At 66.5% G+C, this 10,939-nt stretch overlaps 1 protein-coding gene across 2 annotated transcripts; it reads left to right on the plus strand.

Annotated features, from left to right (window-relative positions):
• The first annotated feature begins 2,539 nt into the window (after window positions 1-2,539).
• SIVA1 (SIVA1 apoptosis inducing factor) lies at window positions 2,540-7,342 on the plus strand. Of its 2 annotated transcripts, XM_046007336.1 has the most exons (4): window positions 2,550-2,718; window positions 4,273-4,467; window positions 5,261-5,417; window positions 7,155-7,342. In XM_046007336.1, exons 1-4 carry the CDS (start codon window positions 2,601-2,603, stop codon window positions 7,210-7,212), a joined length of 528 nt encoding a protein of 175 aa, XP_045863292.1. In that variant the 5' UTR covers window positions 2,550-2,600; the 3' UTR covers window positions 7,213-7,342. The 2 variants fall into 2 exon arrangements, with proteins under 2 accessions (XP_045863293.1, XP_045863292.1); XM_046007337.1 differs by lacking the exon at window positions 5,261-5,417 and having other exon boundaries at window positions 2,540-2,718.
• Window positions 7,343-10,939: the final 3,597 nt, after the last annotated feature.

Genomic DNA, 10,939 nt, shown 5'->3' on the forward strand with positions numbered 1-10,939 from the left:
CTTCAGCTCAGGTCATGATATCAGGGTCCTGGGATGGAGTCCCGCATCGGGCTCTCTGCTCAGTGGGGAACCTGCTTCCTCCTCTCTCTGTCTGCCTCTCTGCCTACTTGTAAACTCTATCAAATAAATAAAATATTAAAAAAAAAAAAAAACGAAAGAAAGAAAAGTCCTGGGACTTCACGCACACCAGCGAACCGCTCCAAGCAGTGCCCGAAGTCGTGATTTCCGAGAAGCTACAGTGTCTCTGGGCTGCCAGTCAGCGAGGAGCAAGGCTACTTGGAGGCGGGGGCAAGAGGCACAAGCAGAAACTGTTGAGTTTTCCGAGAATCACGTCTTTCCATGGTATGTCGAGAGGAACGGGAGGACTGCCCCGAGGCAGGCGTGGGATCTTCGGGAAAGAGAGGTCGTCCGCTCCACAGCACGGGACCCCACACGATCCTCTACAGACGGCTGCCTGGCTGCGTCTTGCCACAGCACAGGTGCACGCCTCTGACCGAGAACCAGCGTAGGCATGTTTCGGAAGAAAACCGTTCATTCTGTGTAGAAACTCCAAGCGTGGCCTTGCAAGGCTACCCTGCAACTTAAATGAGCTGCAGAAAAGGCGTCCAAACCTCTATCTTGCAGGGGCTGCCGGATCCCACACCTGACGACAAACTGTCGCTTTCTTCTACCTCTAGACAGAATCTTGAGGGGGCGCCCCGGGCAGCGCCCCGGGCAGCGTCCCGGGGGTCTGCAGCGCTGTACAGGCCACCTTCCGGGACAAGGATTCTTCCCCGGCACCGACCCCCGCACGTTCGCGCCCGGGCGGGTGAGTGAGCACAGGCGGGAGAGATGGTAGGCGCTGCCTCGGGCGCGGAGAGGCTCCAGCGGTCTGCGGCCCAGGCAAGGACAAGCGGGGCGTGGGCCCGGACGGCTCCGCTCCCCCAGCACTCTGAACGCGGCCGGTTCCCCGCACGGCTTTCGGCTGCCACCAGCCACAGCACACGAACGTGTCCGCAGAAGACCGGGCAGGCCGGCAGTCGGACCGCCGCCTTCGTCACAGCCCAGCCCGGAGCCGCCCCGGCGCCCACAGGCCGGGGACAGACGCTCCAGCGCACCCGGCCCGGGTCTGGACGTGGCGCGGGAAGCGGCCGCGCTGCGGGGACCGGGAGCAGAGCCGCGTCTCTCGCGGCGCCGCACACGCGTTTGCAGGGCGGGGTGGAGCGGGCACCGCCCCCGGGGCTTCAGCGAGTGTCCCCGGGCAGGGGCGCGTCCCGCCGCACGGCGGCTCCTCACAACCCCGCGGCCCCGAGGCGACCTCCCCGCCGTCGGGAGGGACGCGCCGCCGCACCGGGAGACGGGAACCGAGTCCGCCCCCGTCCGAGGAGCGTCCGCCCTGAGGCTGCGCCGGCCGGGCTCCCCGTGAGCACCGGCCCCGGCCCGTTCTCCCGCGCGTCCCTCCCCGCTGCGCACCCGTCGCGGGCCCCGCCGGCTGTGCGCGACCCGGCCCCAGGGCGGGGCAGGGCCTGGCGGTCCTTCCAGGCTGGGCGGGCGCCCGCGGTCCGAGCTGCACAGAAGGGCCTCAGGCGGCTGACCCGCGTCTTCCCCGCACCGAGCTCCGCGCCGCCCGCCGCCCGCTTCAGGCCGCGGCCGCGCACCGGCCCCACGGGGACCCGCGGGAGGGGCGGCCCCGCGCGCGGCCGCTCCACTCTCGGGGCCTGCGGGACGGACGTCGCCGGGGGCGCTCGCGAGGGGCCGGGGCGGCAGCAGGCGGACAAGAGGCCGGCCGGGCCCCCGACGCCCCCTCAGCCCCGCCTGGCGCGCGGGGGCCCCCCGCACGACCGCAGCCCACACCCCTGCCGGGCCCCGGACCGCTCGACGCGCCGCCCTCACGCCGGCCGGAAGTGACGTGGCGCCCCGGAACCGCGGAAGTGACGCGCGGCCACTTCCGGGAGGTCCTCCCACTTAAAAGAAGGAGACGCGAATCGTCCTCCAACTCCGGGGACAAACAAGGGGCTGTTCCAGTTCCAACAGGGGTGTAGGGACCGCGGCCCTGCAAAAGCGGAACCACCCGCCCCTCCCGCGCAAACACGACCGGCCCCGCCCCCCACGGGACCGCAGCCCATCCCGCCACGCCGCGTCCCGGCGCCGGGTCCGGGTCGCGCTCGCCCTATCCCGCGGCGCACCTCCCACAAGGCCCGCCCCCGACGCACCGGTTCCGCCTCCAAGCTACGCTCGGCCTATCCGGCGTCGGGCCGCCTTCGAGCCCCGCCCCACACCCTTGCCTTCGGCCCATCCCTCGCCGCCCTGAAACCAGGGCCCCGCCCACTCTCTCGACTTTTCCCGCGCTGCCCGTCCCGCTCCCGCCCTCGCCCCCAGCCTATCCCGCGCCGTCCCGCCTTGAACCCCGCCCCTGCCCTTGCCTTCGACCTATCCCGCTCCGCGCTCGAGCCCCGCCTCCGCGCTCACTCCAGCCTATCCCGCGCAGCACCGCTTTCGAGCCCCGCCTCCGCTCTAGTCCCCGGCCTATCCTGCGCCGCGCTGCTTCGGCGCGCGGCTGTGACGTCACGGGTCGCGGCGAGGGGCGCGCGGCTGAACGGCGCCGCTGCCGGCCCGCGGCCATGCCCAAGCGGGGCTGTCCGTTCGCGGACGCGGCCCCGCTGCAGCTGAAGGTCCGGGTTGGCCAGAGGGAGCTGAGCCGCGGCGTATGCGCCGAGCAGCACTCGCGGGAGATCTTCGGTGAGCGCGCGCGGGCGGCCGAGGGGGCGCGGGAGCCGAGGGGCCGCGGGCGGCGTGAGAGCGGCGTGGACGCGCCCCGCGGGGACGGGACTTCGGCCCGGGGCTGCCCCTGGTCCGCGGGAGGCCAGGGAGGGCCACGTCCCGAGCGGAGCGGGTGGGCGCGAGCGTCGGTCCGGAGCCTCGGGCTGCGCGGGGGCCTCGCCTGCCGGAGCTCCCCGGTCCGGGGGGTGGGGGGACCCGCAGGGCGCGGGGGCTGCAGCGGGCAGGGGTCTCGGGGGGCGCAGAGGCCGAGCGGGAGCCGGTAGGCGGGGACGGAGGGAAAGGAGCTGAGGGCGGCGGCCAGGAGGCAGGCCCGGCCGCAGGACTCGGCGTGAGCGCACGGCGCGGCCGCTGCAGGGGTCCCGCGGGCTGCGTCGTGCGCACGGGCGGGCGCGTTCCCGGTCGCCGCTGGGGCTGGACAGCTGCGGCGGGGCGCGGCCGGGGGCTCCGTGTCGGTGCCCGCAGGAAGCGCTGCCGCTGCCCTGCACCAGACGTGGGCGAGAGCCCCCTCGGACAGCCGGTCCTCCGTCTCCCGCGCGGCTGCTCCGCCTTCGCATTCTTGCGCCTCTGAGGCTCTGCAAGGACAGCGAGTGCGGCGCGGGGTGGTGGCGGACCGGCCGGAGCGCCGCGGGGAAGGGCTGTCGCTGTGCGCGGCAGAGAAGTCTGAGACGAGTGGGGCCGAGTCCAGCTCTTCCCCCGCGCTCCAGCCCGCTGGCCGCGGCTGTCGCCTGAGCTGCCCGCCTTGCTCGGGTCACAGGCCGTAAAGACCAGCATCACCCGCAACACAAGACCCCCCCCCCCCAACTCCACCCCAGGACCAGGCGCTCTGGGGAGGGGGCTGTTGGAGGGGAGCTGTCCTCGGGCCCCACTTCTGTTACCCGGTGCCTGTTGTTCCTGTCGCCATCACCCAGGGCCGGCAGCTTCTGGCTCCGTGCAGACAAGGCAGGAAACCACAGAGCGTTGGGGGGGCTGGCGTTGGGCTAGATCTTGTGAAAGCCCCCGATGGCCGACGCGTGGCCTGGTGGAGAGCCGCTGCTGCGGGTGCCGAACAGCCCGTTCAGCTCTTAGGGTGGGGGTGTCCAGGGCTCACCGGGGTCTGGAAAGCTCTGGGTTGCCTCTGCCAAGAGCCACTTGCTGCCCTGTCCTTGGCCAGCAGCTCAGCAGTAGGTGGGGGGGGGGGTGCCCCTCCGGGGTTGTGGGCCCAGACCAGAGCCTCTGGCTGTGAAGCAGTGATGTGAAGTGCTACGGCAGGAGACCGTAGTGAGGTGAGGCCCCTTGTCCCGAGAGCCACGCGAGCACCAGGAGAGGGAGCCTGGTAGGGCTGCATGGTCCAGAATCTTCCTGGAGGAGGTGACCGTGGAGCCTGGGTGAGGAGGGGCGAGAGGACAGAGTGGTCCCAGCTCACCGGCGAGCAGCGTGGGGAGGCCTGGCCTGCGCCGGCCTGGAGGACGGGGTGGCCGTGCAGAGCTTCACCCCGCAGGGCTGTCAACACCGGCACTGGTTTGTGTTCCCCAGAGAAAACCAAGCAACTCCTGTTCCGGGGGGCTCAGGCCTACATGGACCACTTGTGGGAGGAGAGCTGTGCCGTCGTCGACCTGCCGGAGTCCCCGAAGCCGGGCCCCACAGAGGCCCTCCGGGCCGCACGGGGGCAGATGCTGATTGGACCAGACGGCCGGCTGACCAGGAGCCAAGCCCAGGCCGCCGAAGCTGGTGAGTGAGGCCGACGAGCGCTTTCCCTGTGCACTGAGGGTGACTGTGACAAGTGTGTTGTCCTTCATTCCTGACACCGTGGGCCTGGGGGCTTCTCCTTCCCCAGACAGGCAGGGGCTGGCCCCAGGGTCTGAGGAGCTGCCAAGCACCAGAAGCTCCTGACGTTAGGAGGCTGTACCTCCCCAGCCATCACCCAAGCCTGGGGGCTGTGAAGTACCTTCTGGCTGGGGGGTCAGGAAAGGAGTAGAAACCCCCTTGGTGTCCTGCCTGCTTTCCACTTGCAGCGAGACACGGGGTCCCGGCCGGGTGGGAACCCTGGACAGACCACAGAGTCCTGTGCGGCTCAGACCCCCGCCTTTGCTGCTGGAGCCCCAGTTACTGCCCGCCCCTCCCCCACCCCTGCTCCCCAGGGCCTGGACGGGGCCAGGAATGCAGGGGCCACACTTGGAGACACACGTTTGGCCACGTGAGACGAAAGCCACGGGAGTTCTCATACAAGCCACCGAGGGAGGAGTTGATCCTTCCGGTACTGAGCACCTAGGTAGCGGGAATGGAAGGAGGGCTCAACCCAGAGCCACGGAAACCGCGTTTTGAGGGCTCCTGGGCGCCTAGGGTCTCCCTGGTGAGCAAGGGTCTGTGTGCGGCGCTTTCTGGAAGGTTGTCACGAGGACCCAGTGGGAGAGGCGTGTCGGGAGTCGGGTCAGCCCTCCCTCCGCGAGCCGGGGAGGCAGCCCACAGCCTCCAGCACTTGAGATCCCCTGTGGGGCTGACGGGCGGTGTTTCTTCCTTGCAGACCTGTCTGGGGCCGGGACCAGAGCCTGCTCCTCGTGCGTGCGTGCGCTGGACGGGACGGCGGTGTGCGGCCAGTGTGAGCGTGCCCTGTGCGGGCGCTGTGTGCGCGTGCGCTGCCGCTGCGGGGCCGTGGCCTGCAGCCTCTGCGCCCTTGTGGAGTAAGTGCCCAACCGCGGGGCGCCCCAGTCAAGGTGGGGGCCTGGGGGTGGGAGAGCGGCCGGTCCGGCGTTGCCCCTGGGGGCGCGCGGGGGCCGAGAACCTCCTGGCCTGGCCTGCAGCTTCTCCGAGGACGGGCTTTCCTCGGGGAGACGCAGGTCGTGCGGACGGCCAGTTCCGCCCTCGCTGGGGTCCCGTTTCACTGCGTGGGCCAACTTTTCAGGCTTTGACGCTAGGACCGTCTCATGTGGGTTTTCCTGTCCGTGGGCTCGCCGCGGAGGAAACGGGTGGGAGCAGTTGTGTGTGTGCGCGTGTGTGCACGCACACGCTTTCCTACCGTCTTGAGCGGAAACGGAGCGTTCGCGTGGTCTGTTCCGGGGGCGTGTGTGTCTGTCTCCGCCAGCTGAACCCACACCTGCTTGGGAAGTGCCGGGTTCCAGTCCCCCCGCCAGGAGCCACTGTCGGCTGCTGGGTGTAAGACGGGCCCCCCCGCAGACTCGGAGCTGGCTGTGTAGACTCAGGCTGGCTTGCCTCTGCCGTCTAAAACCAACCGTGGGGAGCAGAAGCCCTGCTCGGGGCGGCCAGTGGTGGAGCCTCAGAAAGCCGGGCAGCGTGTGCGGCCCAGGGCACAGTGGGTGCCGGGAGCCAGGCTTGGGCGTGTACGTTGGCTGTTCACACACACAGAATGCGCTTTCCTCTGCCTCTGCTCGTTCTGCCCCTCCTGTGTCTGTGCAGACTGAAGACGGCTGGGTCCCCAACGTCCCGAGGCCCCTTCATGCGGGGCGGGACCCAGCTCTGCCGCAGGAGTGGTCAAGGGGGAAGGCCTGGAGCCCGCCTCCCGCCCACCCGTGTGCGGGAACCTTCCTCCTGTCCTGACAGTGTCCTCCTGGTCTTTCCTTCCTGCTTTTCCCCAACTGCCCATACAGCGCACCCTGTGATGGGGGCGGGGGCTCTGCTCCGTCTCCCAGCATGCTGCAGGTCACGAGGCCGGAGCAGCAGTGTGGAAGCCGGCCTTGGCCTGCTGCCCCCGCCCCCACAGGGGTGGGCCCTCGGTCCCAGTGCGGGGAGCAGCAGAAGTGGGTGCTGTGCCGAGGCTCTGCGTTCACAGAGACGCAGTTCAGTGGCTGTCGGCATCCCGCCCACAGCTGATCATCCTCCATGAGTCCTGTGCCGGGGGCCACGGGCTTACCGTCCTTCCCGTCAGGTGGCGGGCAGCTCTGCCTTCTTGCTGGCACATCTCGGACTAGACGGCCTTCTGTGTGTTCTGTAGCAGGCGGCCGATTTCTTGTCCTTGCAGGGTCTCTCCTGATGACTCCCCTGCGATTTGCTGGACCACTGCAGCCCAGTAAATCCTCACGGGGTACTGGGAGGTTTCTGTGTGGTGCAGGCCGCAGGTGGACCACCGGCCGTCCCAGTCTGCCGGGGCCACTGGGGCAGACGCCATGCTCTGGAGGTGGAAGTCGGGGACCAGGCGGCGGTGGTGTTGGCTCCTTCCCAGGCTCCGAGGAGGGCCGCCTGCAGGCCCAGGGCGCACCTCGGCGTTCTCCCCGTGGCCTCGCGCATGGGGTCAGGGCACATGTGTCTGCAGCGGGGCCGTGTCGTAACTGGTTCTGTCTGCAGCTCCCAGCCCTGTCCCCAGATAAGGTCAAGGGACCGGGGGTCGGCACCGCAGCATAGCGATCTGGGGGGCACACGTGAGCCCCTGAATCACTTGCTCTCTCTTCCTTGTGCTGTTGCAGCTGCGGGGACGTTCACGAGACGGTGCTGTGTGCCAGCTGCGCCATGTTCGAGGCCTGAGGCCCAGGGCGGGTGCCAGCTTTCCGGACGGGCCGCACGGGCGCTGATGCTGCGGAGCTGGGGGCAGGGGCGGGGGTCTGTTTTATATTTTGTACTGAGGGCAGAGTGAATAAACCCCTTTATATTTGGACCAGAGGCCTTGCTCAGCAGTTCTGGGAATACAGCCTCCAGGACCGTGTGCCCACCGGCATACAGGCCCTCGGAGCTCTGGGTGAGGTGTGTTCCCACTCTTCCCCATTCTGTGCATGGGAAACAAGCGTCCGAAGTCGGGTCCTTGAGCCCCTCCTGCCAGTGGTGAGGAGAGGGGATTTGGAGCTGGCTCGTCTGACTCCAGAGTGCAGGACCGCTGTGTCAGAGCAGCTGGGGATGTCGGGTGACGTCCCAGACTGTCCCTGAGATGGCACCGCTCCCTCTGCCCATCTGGGCGTCCACTCGGTTTCTCAGGGGCGGCTCTGGGTGGCCTGACGGTCCCTGCTCCCCAGGAGTGACACCCAGCTGGGAGTGTCCTCACTGTGTTCGGGGTAGTGGGGTGTGTGCGATCTGGAGCGAGGGCTGTTGGTAGGAGCCGCGGCGAGGTGGCCAGCAAGACAGAAGAGGCGGCCAGGGGAGGTTATACATGAGCAGGGTACGGATCTCCCTCACCTGGCATGAGGGTCCCCTGCTGTGGACTAGCGGCTTGCTCATGAGCAGAGAAGCGTCCAGGGAATTCTTAGAAGACAGCAGAGTGGCGGGCTGGAGATTCGCTCGGATTCGCTACCGTGAGAGGAGCATAAACCCCTGAAGTTCAGATGGGGAGGGCCACACACAGGCAAGGAGGCTGACACAGGGCCCCGAGCTCTGGAAATAGCTGTCCATTGGCCATCCTGGTCACAGGACCACCTCTCGTCTGGCTTCCTGCAGAGGCCCTGGGGCCTCCTGGATGCCCGCCTGCGGGCCATTGAGTCCAGCAGGCACAGCATCACACCAGTCATTTGGGAAATGCACATCAAAACCGCAAGGACGCAGCGCCTCTCACCACCGGCCGCCAGCGGTGCCTGGGGGGCTCAGTGGGTTAAGTCTCTGCCTTTGGCTCAGGTCGTGGTACCAGGGTCCTGGGACCGAGCCCTGCATTGGGCTCTCTGCTCAGCAGGGAGCCTACTTCCTCTTCCCTCTCTGCCTGCCTCTCTGCCCACTTGTGATCTCTGTCTCCCTGTAAAATAAAATCTCTGAAAAAAAAAAGAAAAGGCAGAGCCAATGTGGGCAGGGACGCGGAGAAAGCGCTGTCAGTGGGAGTGGAAGATGGGGCCACTGTGGAAAGCAGTGTGCTGGGTTCCTCAAAAACGGAAAGAACTGTGGGGTGTTGTGGTTGTCCCTCTAGTGTGTGTGTGTTTACCCAAAAGTGAAAGCAGGAACATGAAGAGACGTGTGCCCCCCCCCCCCCCCGTGGTCACCGTGGCCGGGGGCGGGGGGTGGTGGAGGGCAGCCTGGGTGTCCATCGACAGGCGAGGGGGTAAACAGACTGGCCTGTCTGTCTTGGGGGGGGCAGTCCAGCCCCGGGGGGGAAGGTCCCGACACCTCTAGGGACCATCAGGAGAGGGGGCTCCATGACCTGAGCCGGCACAGAGGACTGACCCTGCGTGATCCACCCAGGATGCCCCTCAAGGAATCGTCATAGACAGCGGTCGGGGGCGGGGGGGGTGGTCAGTGTTTCACAGGACAGTTTCAGTTGGGAATACGGGTGGTGGTGGTGAGACCTGCCAGTTAAGGTTGGAGCCGATTGGAGCTAGTTAAGTCGCCGACTCTTGTTTTTGGCTCAGGTTGTGACCTCAGGGTCCCAGGATCGAGCCTCATGTTGGGGGGGGACGGGGGGCAGTTCCCTGTTCATCCCGAAGTCTGCTTCTCCCTCTCCCCCAACTCATGCTGTCCTCTCTCTCAAAATCTTTTTTTTTCTAAGATTTTACTTACTTGAGAGACACAGAGACAGAGGGAACACAAGCAGGGGGAGTGGGAGAGGGAGAAGCAGGCGCCCCGCCGAGCAGGGAGCCCGATGTGGGGCTCGATCCCAGGACCCTGGGATCATGATGGTTAACACCTGAGACACCCCGGCGCCCTAAATAAAATGTTTTTTTTTAATTAAAAAAATGTTTTTTAAAGGCATGTGGTTGGGGTGCCTGGGTGTCTCTTGTCTAGTAAGTGCTTTCAGCTCAGGTCATGATCCCAGAGCCCCACGTTGGGCCTCCTGCTCAGCGGGGTCTGCGTCTCCCTCTGCCCTTCACCCTGCCTGTGCTCTCTCAGAGCTGCACTCTCTGTCAGACAAATAAATAAAATCTTAAAAAGTAATAAAAATGAAAAGGCCAGCCGTGTCACTCTGCATAGTCCCACGAGAGCCCATATTTAAAGAAACTGATGCCAGTTGCCTCTTGAGAGTAGAAGTCGCAGCGTGCTCGTGGGGCGGGTGGTGCCCTGTCCCACTCCGTCCCGGAGCCGCGGGGCTGGGGCCCTCCCCGCAGCCGGCATTGCGGGCCAGCTCCTGCAGCGGAGAGGGAACGTCAGTGGGAAAGCTGGTAAAACAAGCCAATAATGGAGAGAAGACGGATGTTTGAAAAAAGCCATTTAATCCAAAATCAGGTGAGGAAAGACAAGAAAAGGAACAGATGGGACACAGAAGAGCGGCCGGAGGCTGGGTCCGCTCGGTCCCACGGCCGGGCGTGAGCAGACCCGGCGCTTCAGTCAAGGCCTCGCAGGCTGGAGGCACTCAGCTCGCACCGCCTCTCGCCTATGAGCGCATCTTAGCTATAAAGACACAACACCCAAAGGACCACAAACTCCGTCTCCCAGCGGCAGCCCGGGGCCGGCCCCAACGCAGCTCCGCAAGGCAGGCCCGCGCCGAGGTAGTGAGTGCCGCAGCGGGTGGGCCGTGCAGGTGCTGAGCACGGTCGTCCCACCGGAAGCCCCTGTGCTGGCGAGAGTGGCTGTGGCGATGTGGGCTGGGAGAGGGCGTCCGGCTGGGACAGGATAGTTGTCTGAGGGGCCAGTCTCCTTGGCGCTGCCCCCCCCAAAGTTCAGGGCATTCCCTCATTCCTCAGCTCCCCCCACCTGAGATGGGGTTGTGCCGAGTCCAGGCCCCTGACTCTGACCCCTCTCCTGGGACCAAAAGCGTCCCCTATCCCCTGTGGGGAGGGGCGGGCCCGCCTGACGCCGAGTCTGCGATGCTCCCCGACTCCCACAGCCGCCCACCTCGGGCAGCCACTGTTTTTGCTCAGAGTTTGAGGGTAACGGAAGGGGGTCTCTGTACGTCCCTTGGTGGACGTTTTCTTCTTTTCTGCATTAAGCTGTGTGTTAAAACGTCATGATCTTAACCATTTCAGTGTGCAGCCTGACGGCGCCAAATGAGTTCCCCAGCGCGTCCCGTCGTCTCGGCCCTTCCTTCGCCGTGGGCACCGCCTCTGCTTTCCCGGTGCGTCTCACTCCTCCAGGGCCCCCGTGTTCGTGGAGCCCTAGTGTCTGTCCTCTCGGGGAGGCCTCTTCCACTCCGCATGACGTCCTCCAGGTCCGCCCGTGTCGCCGCAGGGGCCAGGAGGGCCGTTTGGCGTGTCCGCTCACCCACGGCGGACACTCGGGTTCCATCCACAGGTTGGCCGCGGTGAACCGTGCTGCAGTGACCACGGGACGGATCTCTGCTTTCAGCCCTTCCGGGTACAGACCCAGAAGCGGACTTGTTGGACTCTGGTCCCTGTGTGTGCGGTTC

The sequence above is a fragment of the Meles meles genome, chromosome 6, assembly GCF_922984935.1.
Source record: "Meles meles chromosome 6, mMelMel3.1 paternal haplotype, whole genome shotgun sequence".
In the NCBI taxonomy this organism is placed as follows: domain Eukaryota; kingdom Metazoa; phylum Chordata; class Mammalia; order Carnivora; family Mustelidae; genus Meles; species Meles meles.